The 22,434-nt window shown below is 45.1% G+C and overlaps 1 protein-coding gene across 5 annotated transcripts in view; it reads right to left on the bottom strand.

The window, feature by feature from the left end:
- Positions 1-609: 609 nt before the first annotated feature.
- The window catches only part of LOC115207902 (disco-interacting protein 2 homolog B-A), a 64,729-nt gene continuing 42,904 nt past the window's right edge, over positions 610-22,434 (bottom strand). For 3 of the 5 annotated variants that reach the window (XM_029775448.1, XM_029775452.1, XM_029775449.1), the window contains exons 14-39: positions 17,618-17,682; positions 17,417-17,510; positions 17,200-17,319; positions 14,004-14,118; positions 11,740-11,879; positions 10,537-10,673; positions 10,160-10,240; positions 9,947-10,074; positions 9,027-9,141; positions 8,696-8,897; positions 8,395-8,507; positions 8,029-8,052; positions 7,036-7,116; positions 6,787-6,910; positions 6,557-6,678; positions 4,678-4,789; positions 3,918-4,027; positions 3,533-3,663; positions 3,211-3,379; positions 2,948-3,118; positions 2,488-2,549; positions 2,333-2,390; positions 2,131-2,205; positions 1,767-1,941; positions 1,377-1,500; positions 610-1,185 (exon numbers count right to left, since the gene is read on the bottom strand). In XM_029775448.1, the coding sequence (XP_029631308.1) occupies positions 933-1,185; positions 1,377-1,500; positions 1,767-1,941; positions 2,131-2,205; positions 2,333-2,390; positions 2,488-2,549; positions 2,948-3,118; positions 3,211-3,379; positions 3,533-3,663; positions 3,918-4,027; positions 4,678-4,789; positions 6,557-6,678; positions 6,787-6,910; positions 7,036-7,116; positions 8,029-8,052; positions 8,395-8,507; positions 8,696-8,897; positions 9,027-9,141; positions 9,947-10,074; positions 10,160-10,240; positions 10,537-10,673; positions 11,740-11,879; positions 14,004-14,118; positions 17,200-17,319; positions 17,417-17,510; positions 17,618-17,682 (3,101 nt within the window). In that variant the 3' untranslated portion in view covers positions 610-932. The remainder of the gene's footprint in view (positions 1,186-1,376; positions 1,501-1,766; positions 1,942-2,130; positions 2,206-2,332; positions 2,391-2,487; positions 2,550-2,947; positions 3,119-3,210; positions 3,380-3,532; positions 3,664-3,917; positions 4,028-4,677; positions 4,790-6,556; positions 6,679-6,786; positions 6,911-7,035; positions 7,117-8,028; positions 8,053-8,394; positions 8,508-8,695; positions 8,898-9,026; positions 9,142-9,946; positions 10,075-10,159; positions 10,241-10,536; positions 10,674-11,739; positions 11,880-14,003; positions 14,119-17,199; positions 17,320-17,416; positions 17,511-17,617; positions 17,683-22,434) is intronic. The other 2 variants (XM_029775453.1, XM_029775451.1) reach the window with 2 other exon arrangements.

Here is a 22,434-nt window from a genome sequence, read left to right as displayed (position 1 = left end):
TTTACAGCAATTCGACCATGAAGTCCTGATTCACCCAGTCTCCAGTTGATGTTGAGATGTGTCTGTTACTTGAACTCTGTGAACCATTTATTTGGGCTGCAATCTGAGGTGCAATTAACTCTAATGAACTTATCCTCTGCAGCAGAGGTAACTCTGGGTCTTCCTTTCCTGTGGCGGTTACTCATGAGAGCCAGTTTCATCATAGAGCTTGACGTTTTTTGCGACTGCACTTGAAGAAACTGTTCTTGCCATAATATGGACTTGGTCTTTTACAAATAGAGGCATCTTCTGTATACCACCCCTACCTTGTCACAACACAACTGACTGGCTGAAATGCATGAAGGAAAGAAATTCCACAAATTAACGAGGCACACCTGTTAATTGAAATGCATTTCAGGTGACTACCTCATGAAGCTGGTTGAGACAATGCCAGGAGTGTGCAAAACTGTCATCAAGGCAAAGGGTGGCTACTTTGAAGAATCTCAAATCTAAAATATAACACTTTTTGGCTTACTACATGATTCCATATGTGTTATTTCAGTTTTGATGTCTTCACTATTATTCTACAATGTAGAAAATAGTAAAAATAAAGAAAAACCCTGGAATGAGTAGGTGTGTCCAAACTTTTGACTGGTATTGTATATATACACCATTTTATACAGTGTACATCTCAAAACACAACAGTGCCCCTTGAAATCCAACAGACGTGGAATGCAAAAGACCTAAGATTTGAACCACATGCACCCCAAAAAGGGCTGTGTCAATACAATGCGATAAAGTGCAGCCAACCCCCTCCTACTGCCCATTGTGGTACCATGCATTTTCTGTCTATGGAACAGGTTGGTCCAAACTACTTTCTTCCTAACCCCCACTCCAACAGCCGGAATTTTTTCCACCATACGATGACTTGCCCAGCCCATCCGCCTGGCCCCTCACATATTATATGCCACGTAGATGGGGTCCAGTTGGTCAGCCAGGAAGGAGTCCCGGAGGTGCATGCGCTGTTTCTCTCCCCTGGAGTTGATGGGTATGACCCCCGGGTCCACGATGACCACCACGCCCACGATAAGATGGTGCTCCTCCAGCACCACATTGGTGACCAGGGGCACCAGGTCCAGGGCATCCTGCTCTGAGCCACACAGCTCAGCCACCACCACCAGTAGGTTGGTCCACGTGAACACCGCACTGCATGGGACACGTGAAAAAGGGGTTATAATAAAATCAAATGTCTGACAAAGATGCAGTACACACGTGCGCACGTACACACACAAACAAACACACACTAAGAAATCTCTTCATCTCCCTCCAATTATGAAAACACAGATAAACCAATTGGACAATAAGTAAGGTTTCCTGGGACCCTCCAGTGTTCTGACCTCTCTGCGATGCTGCGATGAGCCCGGGACACAGATGTCTCGATGTCGATGGGGTGGTAGCGCAGTCCCCTAAGCTCCAGAGTCTCATCCAGGGAACCCACCACAAACAGGGCGTCATGACGATCTGACCACAGAGAGGGACAAACAAATATGTTGAATACTGGGAATGTTGGGATAGTTAATGTAGCCCTAATTAGATCCCTAGTATGTCTCCCTTTTCACGTTAGCCATTAGTGTTAGCCTCCATAGCCCTCCATTTTAATTTTATTCATTAGCATCCACAGCCCTCCCTTTTCATCTTAACCATTAACATTAGCATCTATAGCCCTCCCTTTTTATGTTAGCCATTAGCGTTAGCCTCCATATCCCTGACCGTGCCCAGCCACTCACGCCCAGCGGCATCCAGTAGTTCAGTCCTCTTGACGAAGCCCAGGTTGCCAGTCCTGGCCCACAGGGTCGTGGGGTCTCCAAAGCTCAACTTGGTGTTAAAGTGGTCGGCCTGCAGGCTCTCCTCTCCATAGATGGTATAGTAGCCACTGGCACTGTGAGGGCTGTTGATCCAGATCTGACAGAGAGCAGAGTAGGGGACAATGTACAGTTAAGGATGGAATAGGAGAGTAATGTATGAGGAGAATTGTTGGTTATTGACAGGAATATGCATTTTTCCTAATTATACCCTTCCTATTGCCCATCCTTTTATCTATGCCACATGTTGACATTTTCAATCTAATATTAGCATTCTCTCTCCCCTCACCTCTCCTAGATGGGAATCTCCTAGAGGTCCTCTGGTCTCTGGGTTCACAATGATCACCCTGACTCCTGGTAAGATCTAGAGAAAGTGATAGACAGTGATAGTAGAGAGACAGATGGTGAACAACAAACTCCCACAACAACACATCTTGCATCTGAATACAAAAGGGAATTTAATGTGTGTGGATCCATCAGGGGTGACTTACTTTTCCAGACTCCATCAAAGGGAGACTCTGAGGGGCTCCTCTCTCCACCAGCCTCACCCTGAGACAGAAAGTGAAAGCACATTGTGATGGTGAACTCAATATTGTAAAAACAAAAACATCCTCAGCGTCAAAGCTGCTCACACATATGCTCTCACCTGTCATGGCGGAGGGACTTCATGTCCACATACACAGTGGAGGGGTCCGGTCCAGTGGTTCCCTGAGAAACACACAGAAAACCTGACTGAAAACTCTGATACACATCCACTGTACATGGATCAGTCCTTGAGGAGACATACAGGGAGGTCCTGCTGTACTAACTGACCTGGCAGACAACCCTGAGAGTCCTCTATTTACATGTGACTCTTCTATTATGTAGAGTTAACAGAAGGCTTTAGCCTCCAGTTCAGGGAGACACTGGTTAGCGCATCAACCAACATGAGTCAAGGTTCAGCCACAAATCATAGGAACATTGGCCATGGCCGTCAAAACATTCATGTTTTCCTTTGGCCATTAATAAAAGTCTATCTTTCCAAACAAGTGAGTTATGCTTCCATCTTATAAAATTCCCTGTTGCCTAGTAACTCCTCACAGAACTGATTCTAACTGGTTGAATACCTGCATGCAAATGGCCAGGTTGACCCTGGATCCAAAGGCTGTGCTGACAGCGCGGGGGGAGAGGCCCAGGTCCTTAAACAGCTTGGAGAATGACATGGTGAGGGCCAGACGAGGACGCTCCTCTGCTATCACCACACAGCTCCTCACACATGACAGGTTCAGACCCCGCGCCTGGAAGGGAAGAGAGAAGAAGAGTTAGCGTGGGCGTGTGCTTGTGTGTGTGTGTGTGTGTGTGTGTGTGTGTATATATGTGTTGTACTCACTTTGAGTATCTCTGTCTGCGTGCCTATCCCCTTGGTGCAGAGCTCCATGACAGAGTAGGAGCAGAAGGTGTCTCTGATGCGGTACTGGCTCAGGGTGCTCAGCCACAGGGGCAGACAGCTCTCCAACTCCATAGGAGGGATTAGGATGGACTGGTGGCCCGAGTACACACTACACACAGGAAACAAGAGAAGGTGTGTGTTCCGTATGTGTGTAAGCGAGAGAGATAAAGATACCCTATGTGTGTGTGTGTATGTGTGTGTGTGTGTGTGTGTGTGTGTGTGTGTGTGTGTGTGTGTGTGTGTGTGTGTGTGTGTGTGTTACCTTGCGAGGCACCATAGTACGAAGCCCAAGCCACAGTAAGGGTCCAGGCAGATGGCTATTTGGCGTGAGGAGTAGAGCTCACACTGTAGCTTGATGGAGCGACACAGAGCACTGACCGCAGCATGGGAGATCTGATGGCCAGAGACACACAGCCAATCACACACACATCACAATGAAACAACCAATAAGAGAAGCAGAATCAACCGCTAAAGCCATGGTTATGGCTACCGCCATTGGCCCACTGTAAAGCAGATGAGCAAAATGGGCCGTTGGCTACTTACTTTGCCGATGGCAGGCTGCTTATGGGCTACCATAGGTTTACAAACTATCTGGGGCTGTTTTAGAGCATTGAGACCCAGCGGTAGCCTCCTGTAGATGACCTTACCTTGACCCCAGTGAGCATACCCGTGGTGGACACACTGAAGTCCAGATAGGCGATCATCTCTGCCGTGGGGGGCTTGTAGATCGTGGGGGGTCTATGGCGAGGGAGGTCATCTGGAAGAAGGGAACATGCATAACAAGGTTGAGTTTCTCTGGCTCAGGTTATATGGTTAGGTATGTTCTATATGTGAGATCTTCTATGGCAGGGGTTCTCAAAGTGGGGTGTGGAGGTACTTTAGGGGTACGCAGCCAGAGCAAGCATTATATATATAATTATAATTTTTTTAAATAGATTAAACAAATTTTGTCCAAGGGATCCGTGGAATAAGTTTAGAGGGTATAATACAATATAATTTATATACAATACATCTTAAACCTGGGCATCATGTGCCTGGGAAGCTCACAGGGATATTGGTATCCACAGTAGTCCACCAACTTTCAACTTTTCAACTCAATACTTTACATAAATGCACTGTAATTTAAACTTTAAATAGCAAAGTTTTCTCTCTGCCTCATGGCAAAATCTGTAGAATTGCAGGAAATTTGCAACAAAAAAAACAGATGCTCTATGTTCCATCCCAGGGCCTGAGACTTGGTTCATCCGGCCATGCACTGCCAAAGTCATAGTAAAACTCCTTGTATGCTATTTTTTTTATCTCACTCAAGTTGTGTTCTGAATATGAGGGGGTCCCTCACTGATGAATTTGCTACCACAAAAGGGGTCCCCGGGACCAAAAAGTTTAAGAACCCCTGGTCTTTGGTACCTGTTTCTATGATTGTCGGCCATGTTTTAATGTTCAGAGTGGCAGCAGCCTCTTTAGAGCGCAGGATCCTCATGAGGTTCTGAGTGGTAAGGATACAGGCAGCTTTACTGACCTGGAGACAGACAGAGGCACCACAAACAACATGTTAGTTTGTCTACCCTTGGAAGACCAAAATAATTACACTCAAACACCATGCTCATAAAAAAGCACCCATCCTCATACACTGACTTGATCAAAAGATAGCACATACAGTTGAAGTCGGAAGTTTACATACACTTAGGTTAGAGTCATTAAAATTTGTTTTTCAACCACTCCACAAACTTCTTGTTAACAAACTATAGTTTTGGCAAGTCGGTTAGGACATCTACTTTGTGCATGACAAGTAATTTTTCCAACAATTGTTTACAGACAGATTATTTCACTTATAATTCACTGTATCACAATTCCAGTGGGTCAGAAGTTTACATACACTAAGTTGACTGTGCCTTTAAAAAACTTTAAAATTCCAGAAAATGATGTCATGGCTTTAGAAGCTTCTGATAGGCTAATTAACATAATTTGAGTCAATTGGAGGTGTACCTGTGGATGTATTTCAAGGTCTACCTTTAAACTCAGCACCTTTTTGCTTGACATCATGGGAAAATCAAAAGAAATCAGCCAAGACCTCAGAAAAAAAATTGTAGGCCTCCACAAGTCTGGTTCATCCTTGGGAGCAATTTTCAAACGCCTGAAGGTACCACGTTCATCTGTACAAACAATAGTATGCAAGTATAAACACCATGGGACGACGCAGCCGTCATACCACTCAGGAAGGAGACGCGTTTTGGTGTGAAAAGTGCAAATCAATCCCAGAACAACAGCAAAGGACCTTGTGAAGATGCTGGAGGAAACAAGTACAAAAGTATCTATATCCACAGTAAAACGAGTCCTATATCGACATAACCTGAAAGGCCGCTCAGCAAGGAAGCCACTACTCCAAAACTGCCATAACAAAAGCCAGACTACGGTTTGCAACTGCACATGGGAACAAAGATAGTACTTTTTGGAGAAATGTCCTCTGGTCTGATGAAACAAAAATAGAACTGTTTGGTCACAATGACCATTGTTTTGTTTGGAGGAAAAAGGGTGAGGCTTGCAAGCCGAAGAACACCATCCCAACTGTGAAGCACGGGGGTGGCAGCATCATGTTGTGAGGGTGCTTTGCTGCAGGAGGGACTGGTGCACTTCACAAAATAGATGGCATCATGAGGAAGAGAAATTATGTGGAAATATTGAAGCAAAACCTCAGTCAGGAAGTTAAAGCTTGGTTACGAATGGGTCTTCCAAATGGACAATGACCCCAAGCATACTTCCAAAGTTGTGGCAAAATGGCTTAAGGACAAAGTCAAGGTATTGGAGTGGCCATCACAAAGCCCTGACCTCAATCCTTTAGAAAATGTGTGGGCAGAACTGAAAAAGTGTGTGCGAACAAGGAGGCCTACAAACCTGACTCCGTTACACCAGCTCTGTCAGTAGGAAAGGGCCAAAATTCACCCAACTTATTGTGGGAAGCTTGTGGAAGGCTACCCAAAACATTTGACCCAAGTTAAACAATTGAAAGGCAATGCTACCAAATACTAATTGAGTGTATATGTAAACTTATGACCCACTGGGAATGTGATGAAAGAAATAAAAGCTGAAATAAATCATTCTCTACTATTATTCTGACATTTCACAGTCTGAAAATAAAGTGGTTATCCTAACTGACCTAAGGCAGGGAATTTTTACTATGATTAAATGTCAGGAATTGTGAAAAACTGAGTTTAAATGTATTTGGCTAAGTTGTATGTAAACTTCCAACTTCAACTGTATACACACAAACACACACACACACACTTACGTCGATGATCATGCGGACAGTGGGAAGTGTGGCTGCCAGGTTCTGTGGATGAGGAGGTCTGACAGTGACAGGAACACAGCCAGCGTACAGACAGCCATAGAAGGAGGTTATCAGGTCAATACCTAGAGAGTGAGACAGAGAGACAAAGACAGACTGTAACTCTAAGTCATCCTCAACAGGTACGGCTATGCCACTTCTCAGAGTCTGACGAACAGACAGAAAGGACTCACCAGGAGGGTAGAGCAGCACCACATTGTCCCCGGTGTTGATGCTGCCTTTCTCTGTGAGCGCCGCTGCAATCTTCTCCGCCCGCTTATGCAGCTGCACACATGTGGCTGTGGATACCGCTACCCCCTAAAGCACAGGAGTTAGAGAGGGTAGGGGCAAGGGGTTTATTTACAACTGGGCACAACTGTATATGGGGGGTTCTGTTTACTGTAATACGTGTGAGAGTGAGTCTATACGAGTGAGAGTGCTACCTTTGCATTGAGCAGCACATAGAGACAGTGGTCTGGGTCAGTCTGTGCCCTCCACTGTAGAGCCTCGGACAGAAACTGGTGCTGAGGAGAGAAAAGAGAGGGTCAAAGGTCATTACATAACAATCGTATCAATATGCATATCAATTGTATATCAACATGAGGGGAAAAATATCTATTGATATCAACACAAAATAACTACAAATAAATCTAATAGGAGTTGTATTTTGCTGATGGGACGAACCTGACAGAACTTGAATTTCCTCAAGTTAATTCCCTTAAGTTACAGTAAGTCTAAGGACATGAAGATGGTCAATACAGGTGCACTGCAGTAAATAGCCCTGGAGCCAAAATGTCCTCCATAGGTAGCTTTTCTACCAGGAGGAAGGCAACTGTCACTCCCATTGGCAAAATATCAAGACAATTGTCAATCTACACCATGCAGCATTAGCCAAACTACTCCTTAAAATAATGAAAAACTGATTTAAGTTGTAGCTAACAGCAATTATGGGAAGAAATCGTTTGGGGAAAAACAGCAAAGCACATGAAGAGCAGATATTGATGTTTGGATCTCGGGAAGATGGCTTGCAGGGCCTTCCTTGGAATCCAAACAATTCTGTAGACCAGTAAGGCCTGTGTGTGTCTGTTTGTGTAATGTTTTGAACATTCAGGAGGTGATGGGAGCCAATGGAAGGCATGGGGCATCAGGTGACATTAAGAGATGCCACGACAGACTGTCCCCATAACTGTGCTGTGATGCAGAAGGGGGAAAAAATTGCATAATACATTAGCACGTGCAGATTCAGAGCGTCACTTCTGACACCATGCAAGATCTCACATCTTGCCAGAACTTAGCGATGCATCCATAGAAATATTTGCATGTGCAACTGAAAAATAACTCCATTCACATATAGCGCGTCACTGTACAGCACATTGCAGACAGAAGCAAAGGAAGAACCAGGGTGTGGTGGGTAGGGAGGGGGCAGTAGCTCTTACCATCATAGTAGGCCACATACGGAGCTATGTAATGTTACATACAGAGAGAGACGGGTGCATTAGGACAGAAGAAAGAATGCATCATGTTGCTCACATGGTTTACCAGCTATCTTGTCCGGTCTAACTACCTAACAAGCAAACACTTACTGGACCACTGGTGGCGAAGAGGCAGCACACCACTGCAGGCAAGCCCATATTGGACCGCTGTCTGCAACCAATATGGCGGCAGACCAACAGCAGTGTTGGCTACCACCAGGTTAGTAGTACCAGATACCGCTATTGTCCCTACCATGCTATGGGCCACCATGCATGTGGGTCCTTTCTAACTGGTGTGATGATGAGAGAGAGGTCCTGAGGTGGTCCTACCTTCCTGATTAGGTCCTGGTCCTCGATCATGCCCAGATCCCTGCCTGCTGCCTGGGCTATCCTCTTCCCTGCTACCAGGTTCCCCACCATGATGGAGGCTGGACCCACACCCACTAAAGAGATAAAGAGAGAGAGAAAGAAAGAGAGAGAGATAAAGAGAGAGAGATATAAAGAGAGAGACAAAGAGAGATGCATTTTCACAATATTCACAATAAAGTCCCTAGCTCAAAAGTCATGGCCACTGTAAGACAACCAGTTGCCAAGTTTTGCTGTATGATCCCGTGAACTGAGCCTACTGTACCTGGCTGTTTCTGCCGTGGTTTGGGGAGGTTGGTGACACAGGTATGGGGGCACATGAGGATGTTACAGGGGTGCAGGTTGCCGTCCAGGAAGTGCTGCTTGGTCTCGAAGATGTGGATCCCTCCCAGGTGGGTCTTGGGTAATGTGTTGGCAGGCACCAGGGCTAGGCAGTACAAACCCACCTGGTGAATACTGTCAATGGCCTGGACAGTGGACACACACAACACCCCTCAGTTAGACAACTTCTCTAATGAAGTGTTGAGTACATTGAAAACTGTGGTGTTAATTTTGGAATGTACCAAGAAAGAGGTGTTTGTAGGGGGGTTAGCTACCTGCAGTACTCGGCTCATCCACTGGAAGCTGTCCTCCTCACTGGCATCTGGCCTCTGCTCTGCCACAACCACTATCCTCTCATCATAGAACACTGTCACAGAGAACACCGCAATCCTGACACACACACGCACACAATTAGAATGTCTGCAAGGATCCATAGTCACACGCATAGATATTGACCTCTCCCTCCATAAACTGTATATGTACATCCACACATAAAGCAGAGAACACTGCAATTCCTACACACACAAAACTGCTCTGATAACAAGCATTTTCACAGCTTGAGATTCTCTTTTCGGAGCCAATACACCCCCACATCCCACACAGAAACATGCTGTATACATACACTCATATTGCGAGTGCACTATGGGCCTGCTGTGCTCACTAATAACCACCAGATGACAGTGGTGATACACAACAAACAGAGCTTAATGCCATAGAGACTGCAATGTTGCATCTGTGAAATTATGGAGTCTGTGACAGCATGAGCAGCGACATTGAGGCTATCTTCAGTTTAAAGTTGTCCATTTCCTTTAGATAAAAAAAAAATTGGAAAGCTAATATTGGTGTGCTGGAGTCTTGAACCAAATCTTGTGTGCCATTCATTTATTGTGGCCACTAGATGATGTCATATAGCTTAAAGCCATTTACAAACTAGGCAAACCAATTTGAAGATGACACATTTTGATCATTGGCTGATCGCTCCCAACCCATAGGAATCCCCACCCAGTTGACTACTTTAAACTGGTGGAAGCCCTCAATGGCAATGTCCATGCAAAAACAGGTTATTTCCAAGTAATGATCTATATACATCTCTATGCTCAATCCCCAATATACCTGACTCACAGCGAGCACATACAGCACAGACCTCATCCATTGTCCCTTCAAATACATACGCATGCACACACCCAGTACTCACCTCCCACGATACACAGTCTTGACAGGCTCCACGGCCAGTGCTGTGGCCACCAAGTCATCAGCGTTGTGTCTCCTCCCACTCACCATCAGCAGGCCTTCGTTCTTCCCCACCACAAATATCAGACTGCCCTGTAGAAGGGTTAGACACAGCATTCAATACACACTACACACGAATATGGACACACACACACAAACACAAGACAGTCTTACTTACGGGTCCTACGAAGCCTAGGAGTCCAGATCTCACAAAAGGGATCTCTCCAATAGGAGCACCAAGAGCATTGACAGGAATCACCTACAGACAGACAGACAGACAGACAGACAGACAGACAGACAGACAGACAGACAGACAGACAGACAGACAGACAGACAGACAGACAGACAGACAGAGAGACAGAGAGACAGAGAGACAGAGAGACAGAGAGACAGAGAGACAGACATTTTTAACATTTCTAATAGAAAACGTGTTGGTAAGCATATTGAATGTTCAGTGTTTGGTGTGTCTGACCAGGTCCTGACCAGGTGTCTGACCATATTCCCCCATACAGTATGTAACACATAAGGGGGAATCGAATGGTTGTGGGTCCGTACCTCAAAGGTGTTCTTGGTGACTCCTGGTAGGCCATAGTACATGTTACCTCCTGCACGAGAGTTCACCACAATCTCCCCTATCTCATCTGTCTTACAGAGCTGAGGAGGCCCTTCAGGCTTCACTATACACATCAGCGCTATAGACACAGAGAATCAGAGTCAGGCTTCACTATAGACATCAGAGCTATAGACACAGAGAATCAGAGTCAGGCTTCACTATAAACATCAGAGCTATAGACACAGAGAATCAGGGTCAGGCTTCACTATACACATCAGAGCTATAGACACAGAGAATCAGGGTCAGGCTTCACTATACACATCAGAGCTATAGACACAGAGAATCAGGGTCAGGCTTCACTATACACATCAGAGCTATAGACACAGAGAATCAGAGTCAGGCTTCACTATACACATCAGAGCTATAGACACAGAGACAGAGTCAGGCTTCACTATATACATCAGAGCTATAGACACAGAGAACCAGAGTCAGGCTTCATTATACACATCAGAGCTATAGACACAGAATCAGAGTCAGGCTTCACTATACACATCAGAGCTATAGACACAGAGACAGAGTCAGGCTTCTCTATACACATTAGAGATATAGACACAGAGACAGAGTCAGGCTTCACTATACACATCAGAGCTATAGACACAGAGAATCAGAGTCAGGCTTCACTATACAGAGACAGAAACACAGAGACAGAGTCAGGCTTCACTATACACATCAGAGACAGAAACACAGAGACAGAGTCAGGCTTCACTATACACATCAGAGACAGAAACACAGAGACAGAGTCAGGCTTCACTATACACATCAGAGATATAGACACAGAGGCAGCTGCACAGATAAATACATGTACAGGAATAATAACGCACATACAATTACAGAAACCAACTCACACATAAAGAAACAAATATAATAATAATAGTAATATATGCCATTTAGAAAAGACTTTTGTCCAAAGTGACTTACAGTCATCCGTGCATACATTTTATGTGCGGGTGGCCCCGGGAACAAACACATTCATATTTAAAAATGGACCTGCAGTGGAGGTGGTTTGGAATCATACTCTCGTGAGTAGTTACTATAGCCCTTGTACGCCAATTACACACATACACATGGATTTCACTCCTGATATCATTCTCAAGTGAGATCCTCCATTTCTCTCGGTCTTCAATACTGTGCATCCCCCTCCTCACCTCCAGGCATCACATGACCCACATCCTGCACGGTGAGGGCAGAGTTTTTGTCCTCCGTGTTGACCCTGATGACCCCGTGACTCAGACCCCCCATGGAGAGGATGGCCCTGGCTGGGAGGGGCGTCCCCGGCACCCCCGGCCTGCACACAGAAAGGTACAGGAGAGGACAGGGATTTTACACAAAATATACACACACTGCCGAAAGACAGTCCTTGTATCCGTAGAAAAATTATATTATTGAAGGTGCATTTTGTAACTTACATTTCATTACATTTTTTCCAGAGGTAACTCAGGGTACTACAAACACATGTGTTTGTCAGTTACTTTAAGGAGCAGTTCTCTGTCTGTGGGTCTAACCCCAAGTTTTGGAAAACGGTTAAAGACCTGGAGAATAAACCCTCCTCCTCACAGCTGCCCATGTCCCTTAATGTTGATGATGTGGTTGTTACTGACAAGAAGCATATGGCTGAGCTCTTTAATCACCACTTCATTAAGTCAGGATTCCTATTTGACTCAGCCATGCCTCCTTGCCCGTCCAACATTTCCTTGTCTCCAAGCCCTTCTAATGCGACTATCCCCGATGCTTCTCCCTCTTTTTCCCCTGCCCCGCTACAAAGTTTCTCCCTGCAGGCAGTCACTGAGTCCAAGGTGCTAAAGGAGCTCCTTAAACTTGACCCCAAAAACCCATCTGGGTCAGATATTTTAAACCCTTTCTTCTTATAGGCCTATTTCTATTTTGCCTTGTTTATCAAAAGTGTTGGAAAAACTTGCCAATCATCAACTGACTGGCTTTCTTGATGTCTATAGTATTCTCTCGGGTATGCAATCTGGTTTCCGCTCAGGTTATGGATGTGTCACCGCAACCTTAAAGGTCCTCAATGATGTCACCATTGCCCTTGATTCTAAGCAATATTGTGCTGCTATTTTTATTGACTTGGCCAAAGCTTTCGATAAGGTAAACCATTCCATTCTTGTGCGCCGGCTAAGGAGTATTGGGGTCTCTGAGGGGTCTTTGGCCTGGTTTGCTAACTACCTCTCTCAAAGAGTGCAGTGTATGAAGTCAGAAAATCTGCTGTCTCAGTCACTGCCTGTCACCAAGGGAGCACCCCAAGGCTCAATCCTAGGCCCCACGCTCTTTTCAATTTACATCAACAACATAGCTCAGGCAGTAGGAAGCTCTCTCATCCATTTATATGCAGATGATACAGTCTTATACTCAAAGCTTTCTTAGTGTCCAACAAGCTTTCTCTACCCTTAACCTTGTTCTGAACACCTCCAAAATAAAGGTCATGTGGTTTGGTAAGAAGAATGCCCCTCTTCCCACATGTCATTATTACCTCTGAGGGTTTAGAGCTTGAGGTAGTCACCTCATACAAGTACTTGCGAGTATGGCTAGACGGTGCACTGTCCTTCTCTCAGCACATATCAAAGCTGCAGGCTAAAGTTAAATCTAGACTTGGTTTCCTCTATCGTAATCGCTCCTCTTTCACCCCAGCTACCAAACTAACCCTGATTCAGATTACCATCCTACCCATGCTAGATTGCGGAGACATCATTTATAGATCGGCAGGTAAGGGTGCTCTCGAGTGGCTAGATGTTCTTTACCATTCGGCCATCAGATTTGCAACCAATGCTACTTATAGGACACATCACTGCACTCTATACTCCTTTGTAAACTGGTCATCTCTGTAAACCCGTCGCAAGACCCACTGGTTGATGCTTATTTATAAAACCCTCTTAGGCCTCACTCCCCCATATCTGAGATATCTACTGTAGCCCTCATTCTCCACATACAACACCCGTTCTGCCAGTCACATTCTGTTAAAGGTCCCCAAAGCGCAAAGCGCACACATCCCTGGGTCGCTCCTCTTTTCAGTTCGCTGCAGCTAGCGACTGGAACGAGCTGCAACAAACACTCAAACTGGACAGTTTTATCTCAATCTCTTCATTCAAAGACTCAATCATGGACACTCTTACTGACAGTTGTGGCTGCTTTGTATGATGTATTGTTGTCTCTACCTTCTTGACCTTTGTGCTGTTGACTTTGCCCAATAATGTTTGTACCATGTTTTTGTGCTGCTACCATGTTGTGTTTCTACCATGTTGTTGTCATGTTGTGTTGCTACCATGCTGTGTTGTCATGTTTTGCTGCCTTGTTAAATAAAGGTTAAATAAATACAAATAAATAAATAACATTTGGCCAAGTAGCAGAACAAAACACAAACTGTTACTTTCGCTAAGCAGACCGATTCAGCCCATCCTACCTGCGGATGGCCACCGTCATGGCCTCAGGGGAGGTGGCACAGGGACAGATGACCTCTGGCTTCAGCCCGTGGATCTGGAACACGTTGAGGAAGGCATCGCAGGATGACACCGACCCTTAGGGAGAGACAAAGACAGAGAGAGAGACTCAACAACAATGACATCTCATAACACTGACCATTTTTGGAGGGTACCCATTCTAACCATACAGGGCTTTGTTTATCACTTGCAATTGTCCTATTTGCTGTATGTCAGCCCCACTGACTGCCTGGAAGGTGCAATCCCACTAAGCATTTACCGACAGCAATGTTTTTTGGTCCTGTCCAGACTGGACCAAATCTGAACCAATCATAGACGTCTATGTTTGGTTCAGATTTTGTCCGGTCTGGACCAGCCTTGATTTCAACATCCACAGACGTCCAGACTGGCCTATATTTGGCCCAAATATAGACGTCTATAATTGGTTCAGATTTGGTCCACTCCGGACATCTACAGTGCCTTCGGAAGGTTTTCAGACCCCTTGACTTTTCCCACATTTTGTTAGGTTAGCCTTATTCTAAAATGTACTTAAAAAAAAAATGTCCTCATCAATCTACACACAATACCCCATAATGACAAAGCACAAACAGGTTTAGAGGAATTGTTGCTAATTTATTAAAAATAAAAACTGAAATATCACATTTACATAAGTATTCAGACTAGTACTTTGTTGAAGCACCTTTGGCAGCGATTACAGTCTCGTCCCTTCTTGGGTATGACGCTACAAGCTTGGCACACCTGTATTTGGGGAGTTTCCCCCATTCTTCTCTGCAGATCCTCTCAAGTTTTGTCAGGTTGGAAGGGGAGCATTGCTGCACAGCTATTTTCAGGTCTCTACAGAGATGTTCGATTGGGTTCAAGTCTGGGCTCTGGCTGGGCCACTCAAGGACATTCAGAGACTTGTCCCGAAGCCACTCCTGTCTTGTCTTGGCTGTGTGCTTAGGGTCGTTGTCCTGTCGGAAGGTGAACCTTCGCCCCAGTTTGATCTCTCTGTACTTTGCTCCGTTCATCTTTGCCTAGATCCTGACTAGTCTCCCAGTCCCTGCCGCTGAAAAACATCCCCACAGCATGATGCTGCCAGCACCATGCTTCACTGTAGGGATGGTGCCAGGTTTCCTCCAGACGTGACGCTTGGCATTCAGGCCAAAGAGTTCAATCTTGGTTTCATCAGACCAGAGAATCTTGTTCCTCATGGTCTGAGAGTCTTTAGGTGCCTTTTGGCAAACTCCAATCGGGCTGTCATGTGCCTTGTACTGAGAAATGGCTTCCGTCACTCTACCATAAAAGCCTGATTGGTGGAGTGATGCAGAGATGGTTGTCCTTCTGAAAGGTTCTCCGATCTCCACAGAGGAACTCTGGAGCTCTGTCAGAGTGACCATTGGGTTCTTGGTCACCTCCCTGACTAAGGCCCTTATCCCCCAACTGCTCAGTTTGGCTGGGCGGCCAGCTCTAGGAAGAGTCTTGGTGGTTTCAAACTTTTTCGATTTAAGAATGATGGAGACCACTGTGCTCTTGAGGACCTTCAATGCTGCAGACATGTTTTGGTACCCTTCTCCAGATCTGTGGCTCGACAAAACCCTGTCTCGGAGCTCTACGGAAAATTCCTTCGACCTCATGGCTTGGTTTTTGCTCTGACATGCACTGTCAACTGTGGGACCTTATATAGACAGTTGTGTGCCTTTCCCAAATAATGTCCAATCAATTGAATTTAGCACAGGTGGACTCCAATCAAGTTGTAAAAACATCTGAAGGATGATCAATGGAAACATGATGCACCTGAGCTCAATTTTGAGTCACATAGCAAAGGGTCTGAATACTTAAGTAAATAAGGTATTTCTGTGTTTTATATTTAATACAGTTGCAAAACATTACTAGAAAACTGTTTTCGCTTTGTAGTTATGGGGTAATGTGTGTAGATTGCTAAGGAATTTGTATTTATTTAATCAATTTTAGAATAAGGCTGTAATGTAACAAAATGTGAAAAAATTCAAGTGGTCTGAATACTTTCCAAAGGCACTGTATGTTTCACAATTTTGGACAGCACAGTACAGCACAGGAGAGTAGAGTACATTACAGTATAGTACACAGTATAGTAAAGAAAAGTAGAATATAGTACAGTACAATACAGTAGAGCACAGTACTGTAAAGTAGTGTACTGTATTGTCCCCTACTTTATTCTAATGCACTATACTCTAATGAACTAAACTTTACTCTACTGTCTACTCTACCAAATAAACGTTTTCCTGTACTGCACTCTACTGTGCTCTATTGTACAAAACTGTGCCGTACTGTACTGTGAGGTTCAAACTTGTGAAACATAGCCTAAATGTCTATTATTAGTTCAGTTTTGGATTTGGTCTACACGACCAAATGTGTACTTGTTTGGGGGCGGGGCTAATTAGCATAATACCCAGCATGCTTCATTATACATCAAAAATATATAATTTACATTTTGGTTATTCAGCAGATGATCTTATCCAGAGCCACCTACAGTCAGTGCATTCAACTTAAGTAGATAAACAACAATATATCACAGTCATAGCAATAATTTTTAACTGAGAATGTTATTGTAGTTGAAGTTGTCTGTTGGTTTATTATGTAGGTTGAATTAGTTTGAACATAATTGCTGCCAGGTACAAAGCTTTTGAAAAAGCTAACATAACTAAATGCTACAGATGAAAGTAATACTAAATATTCTGTTGCAATCTTTAGTTGGCTCCTTTTTCCTATAGTAAGGTGCCTTGAAAAAGTATTATTGTGATACAATGCTTACTTTATTGAGAATGTATGTGCAGTTGAAATTTGGCCATAGAATCAACGTCTGAAAAAAATGTATTTTTAACATCTGTAAATTAAGTATTTTCAATATCCGGAAAATACATATTTTTGACGGCCAGAAAAGACATCTTCTCACCTTTCATTCAGCACCTACAATGCACCTGATTTCAACATCCGGAAAATAAGTATTTTCGACATATGGAAAATAAGTATTTTCACCTTTTATTCAGTATCTAAAACGCAAAAGATGTCTTAAAGTCTTTTCAACGTAATTTTGCTTACTGGGACGCAGACCAGTTCCAAACATGTCTGCCATCTGTAGTTCCAGTGTGGCTTCCACACAGACTACATTTCCCTGCATGGACTACATTTCACACTCACAGGGATTGGCTCCGTCAGCGACGATGAGCATGCGCAGTGATGCCAGGCTGGTGTCCCTCTGTTCCCTGTGTGCCATCATGGCCCAATGCAGGTCACGACACTTCACCAAGGCAACGCGCGCTATGGGGGGAGAGGAGGGACAAATGAGTACATGAACATCACAGTGTTCTCATGGTCACACGGAGAGAGAGGGTGTGGAGGTGGGTGGTGTAACTACCTTTATGTATGTGGACCCTCTGAACCCAGGAGAGAGGGCAAGCCTTCATCACAGCATAGGGCACACTGATAGTGTGGATCCTGTTCATTACACTCTGAAAGAACAACAAAATACAACTTATTGAACGGAAATACATATGATATGAAATCAGTTTACCTGTAACTATTATCCCCCCATCCACAAACACCCACACACTCTCACCGTGAGAACTCCATGCCACAGGCCCATGTCCTTTTTAAAGTCCAGAACGTTCACTAATGTCTCACCTAAGAACAGAAACAAATAGATAAGTCCCTATGAGAAGCATCCTTCAAACACTTGTTCCCTGTGTATCATCGTCAAAACCCAAGATGGCGTAGCAGTCAGACGTCTTTGTCCTTTGTCTTGTCATGTCCCATGTATATATCTTTTTATATCTTCTTCTTCGCATATCTTTTTTATATTTTTGTAAACCTCAACTTCAAAATACTCTCCTGCAACCCGCCATGTGGTGTGGATCTGTTTTTTCGAAAGTATTTTTATTTACCTCGGAACCGGAATCCCCCAACAGCAGCTAGCCAACTCACTAGCTACTAGCTAGTAGTCAGCTAACCACTGCTAGCCGTCATCAACTAACCTTTAGCTCGTTAAGCTCTCGCCAGTTTGTACAACGCGACTCAAACCAGAGCTTACCGGACCTATTTTCTCTCCATATCCCCGGATTCCTATCGCAAGCTCTGGACCTTTTCACCTGGAACATTGCAGCTAGCTAGCTGCTATCCGAGTGACTACTCCTGGCTAACGTCTGTCCCGAAGCAAGCACCAATTAGCCTGGAGCTAGCCCATGCTAGGCCCATTCTCCCAGCTAGCTGAAGAGGCCCATCAGCCACTCCTAGGCTACAATACCCGGACCCCTTCTACTGCCGGTACGGGGCACGGAAGCCTGCCGATCCTTCACAACTGGACTACTACGTAATCTGCTCGAGGGGGTACTCAACTGGCCCCTACATTGCGATGTCCCCTGAATGCCCAGCTGCTAGCCTGCTAGCCGCAGCCCGCTAGCCGCCTAGAGCATATTGGACTGTTAGCGGAACAGATCCTTCAGCCAATTTCTTGGGCCACTATACCTATTTTGCCAATTGGACTTGGACCCCTCTGCTACTCGGAACCCTACTAATCCATCACGACTGGTCAATCGACGTCACCGCACGCAGAGGCTAAAACAGACTTTCCTCCTTCGAGACGTCCCTCTAAGGCCCTTCTGCTAGCTTGCTATCCCCGGCCTGCTAATCGCCGTGTCTCCAGCCAGCCCAAACACTCACTGGACCCCTACGCATGCCTCTCCCTAATATCAATATGTCTTGTCCATTTCTGTCCTGGTTAGCGATTATTCTCTTATTTCACTGTAGAGCCACTAGCCCTGCTCAATATGCCTTAAACAACCATTAAGTTCCACCTCCCACATATGCGGTGACATCACCTGGTTTAAACGTCTCTAGAGACAATATCTCTCTCATCATTATTCAATGCCTAGGTTTACCTCCAATGTACTCACATCCTACCATACCTTTGTCTGTACATTATGCCTTGAATCTATTCTATCGCACCCAGAAACCTGCTCCATTCACTCTCTGTTCTGAACGTACTAGATGACCAGTTCTGATAGCCTTTAGCCGTACCCTTATCCTACTCCTCTTCTGGTCCTCTGGTGATGTAGAGATTAATCCAGGCCCTGCAGTGCCTAGCTCCACTCCTACTCCCCAGGTGCTCTCATTTGTTGACTTCTGTAACCGTAAAAGCCTTGGTTTCATGCATGTTAACATTAGAAGCCTCCTCCCTAAGTTTGCTTTATTCACTGGTTTAGCACACTCTACCAACCCGGATGTCCTAGCCGTGTCTGAATCCTGGCTTAGGAAGACCACCAAAAGCCCTGAAATTTACATCCCTAACGATAACATTTTCCGACAAGATAGAACTGCCAAAGGGGGCGGTGTTGCAATCTACTGCAGAGATAGCCTGCAGAGTTCCGTCTTACTATCCAGGTCTGTACCCAAACAATTCAAGCTTCTACTTTTAAAAATCCACCTTTCAGAAACAAGTCTCTCACTGTTGCCGCTTGCTATAGACCACCCTCTGCCCCCAGCTGTGCCCTGGACACCATATGTGAATTGATTGCCCCCCATCTATCTTCAAAGCTCGTGCTGCTAGGTGACCTAAACTGGGACATGCTTAACACCCCAGCCATCCTACAATCTAAGCTTGATGCCCTCACTCTCACACCAATGATCAATGAACCCACCAGGTACAACACCAAATCCGTAAACACGGGCACCCTCATAGATATCATCCAAACCAACTTGCCCTCCAAATACACCTCCGCTGTTTTCAACCAAGATCTCAGCGATCACTGCTTCATTGCCTGCATCCGTAATGGGTCTGCGGTGAAACGACCACCCCTCATCACTGTCAAACGCTCCCTAAAATACTTTAGCGAGCAGGCCTTTCTAATCGACCTGGCCCGGGTATCCTGGAAGGATTATTGACCTCATCCCGTCAGTAGAGGATGCCTGGTTATTCTTTAAAAGTGTCTTCCTCACCATCTTAAATAAGCATGCCCCATTCCAAAAATGTAGAACCAGGAACAAATATAGCCCTCGGTTCTCTCCAGACCTGACTGCCCTTGACCAGCACAAAAACATCCTGTTGGGTTCTGCATTAGCATCGAATAGCCCCCGTGATATGCACCTTTTCAGGGAAGTTAGGAACAAATATACACAGGCAGTTAAGAAAGCTAAGGCTAGCTTTTTCAAGCAGAAATGTGCATCCTGTAGCACAAACTCAAAAAAGTTCTGGGACACTGTAAAGGCCATGGAGAATAAGAGCACCTCCTTCCAGCTGCCCACTGCACTGAGGCTAGGAAACACTGTCACCACCGATAAATCCACTATAATTCAGAACTTCAAGAAGCATTTTTCTACGGCTGGCCATGCTTTCCACCTGACTACCCCTACCCCGATCAACAGCCCTCCACCCCCAAAAGCAACTCGCCCAAGCCTCACCCATTTCTCCTTCACCCAAATCCAGATAGCTGATGTTCTGAAAGAACTGCAAAATCTGGACCCTACAAATCAGCCGGGCTAGACAATCTGGACCCTCTCTTTCTAAAATGATCTGCCGAAATTGTTGCAACCCCTATTACTAGCCTGTTCAACCTCTCTTTTGTATCGTCTGAGATTCCCAAAGATTGGAAAGCTGTCGCGGTCATCCCCCTCTTCAAAGGGGGAGACACTCTAGACCCAAACTGCTACAGACCTATATCATCCTACCCTGCCTTTCTAAGGTCTTCGAAAGCCAAGTCAACAAACAGATTACCGACCATTTCGAATCCCACCGTACCTTCTCCACTATGCAATCTGGTTTCAGAGCTGGTCATGGGTGCACCTAGGCCTAAACGATATCATAACCGCCATCGATAAGAGACATTACTGTGCAGCCGTATTCATCGACCTGGCCAAGGCTTTCGACTCTGTCAATCACCACATTCTTATCAATCAATCACCACAGCCTTCAATCACCACAGCTGTCAATCACCACAGCCTTGGTTTCTCAAATGATTGCCTCGCCTGGTTCACCAACTACTTCTCTGATAGAGTTCAGTGTGTCAAATCGGAGGGCCTGTTGTCCGGACCTCTGGCAGTCTCTATGGGGGTGCCACAGGGTTCAATTCTCGGGCTGACTCTCTTCTCTGTATACATCAATGATGTCGCTCTTGCTGCTGGTGATTCTCTGATCCACCTCTACGCAAACAACACCATTCTGTATACCTCTGGCCCTTCTTTGGACACTGGGTTAACAAACCTCCAGACGAGCTTCAATACCATACAACTCTCCTTCCGTGGCCTCCAACTGCTCTTAATTGCAAGTAAAACTAAATGCATGCTCTTCAACCGATCACTGCCCGCACCTGCCCACCCGTCCAGCATCACTACTCTGGACGGTCCTGACTTAGAATATGTGGACAACTACAAATACCTAGGTGTCTGGTTAGACTGTAAACTCTCCTTCCAGACTCAATCCAAAATTAAATCTAGAATCGGCTTCCTATTTCGCAACAAAGCATCTTTCACTCATGCTGCCAAACATACCCTCGTAAAACTGACCCTCCTACTGATCCTCGACTTCGGCGATGTCATTTACAAAATAGCCTCCAACACTCTACTCAACAAATTGGATGCAGTCTATCACAGTGCCATCCGGTTTGTCACCAAAGCAGTACCCACCACTGCGACTTGTACGCTCTCGTTGGCTGGCCCTTGCTTCATACTCGTCGCCAAACCCACTGGCTCCAGGTCATCTACAAGTCTCTGCTAGGTAAAGCCCCGCCTTATCTCAGCTCACTAGTCACCATAGCAGCACCCAGCCGTAGCACCCGCAGGTATATCTCACTGGTCACTCCCAAAGCCAATTTTTCCTTTGGCCGCCTCTCCTTCCAGTTCTCTGCAGCCAATGACTGGAACGAACTGCAAAAATCACTGAAGTTGGAGACTCTTATCTCCCTCACTAGCTTTAAGTACCAGCTGTCAGAGCAGCCCACAGATCACTGCACCTGTACATAGCCCATCTGTAAATAGCCCATCCAACTACCTCATCCCCATACTGTATTTATTCATTTTTCTTGCTCCTTTGCACCCCAGTATCTCTACTTGCACATTCATCTTCTGCACATTCTACCATTCCAGTGTTTAATTACTATATTGTAATTCCTTCGCCACTGTGGCCTATTTATTGCCTTACCTCCCTTATCCTACCTCATTTGCACATGCTGTATATATAATTTTTTCTACTGTATTATTGATTGTATGTTTGTTTATTCCATGTGTAACTTGTATGTGTCGAACTGCTTTGCTTTATCTTGGCCAGGTCGCAGTTGCAAATGAGAACTTGTTCTCAACTAGCCTACCTGGTTAAATAAAGGTGAAATAAAAAATGAATAAAAAATCCTCATAAAGCTGCCATAGACTTACTCTTGCGATAGAGTA

This window comes from Salmo trutta, chromosome 14 (assembly GCF_901001165.1).
Source record: "Salmo trutta chromosome 14, fSalTru1.1, whole genome shotgun sequence".
Classification (NCBI taxonomy): domain Eukaryota; kingdom Metazoa; phylum Chordata; class Actinopteri; order Salmoniformes; family Salmonidae; genus Salmo; species Salmo trutta.
This window is presented reverse-complemented; position numbering and strand designations above follow the sequence as displayed.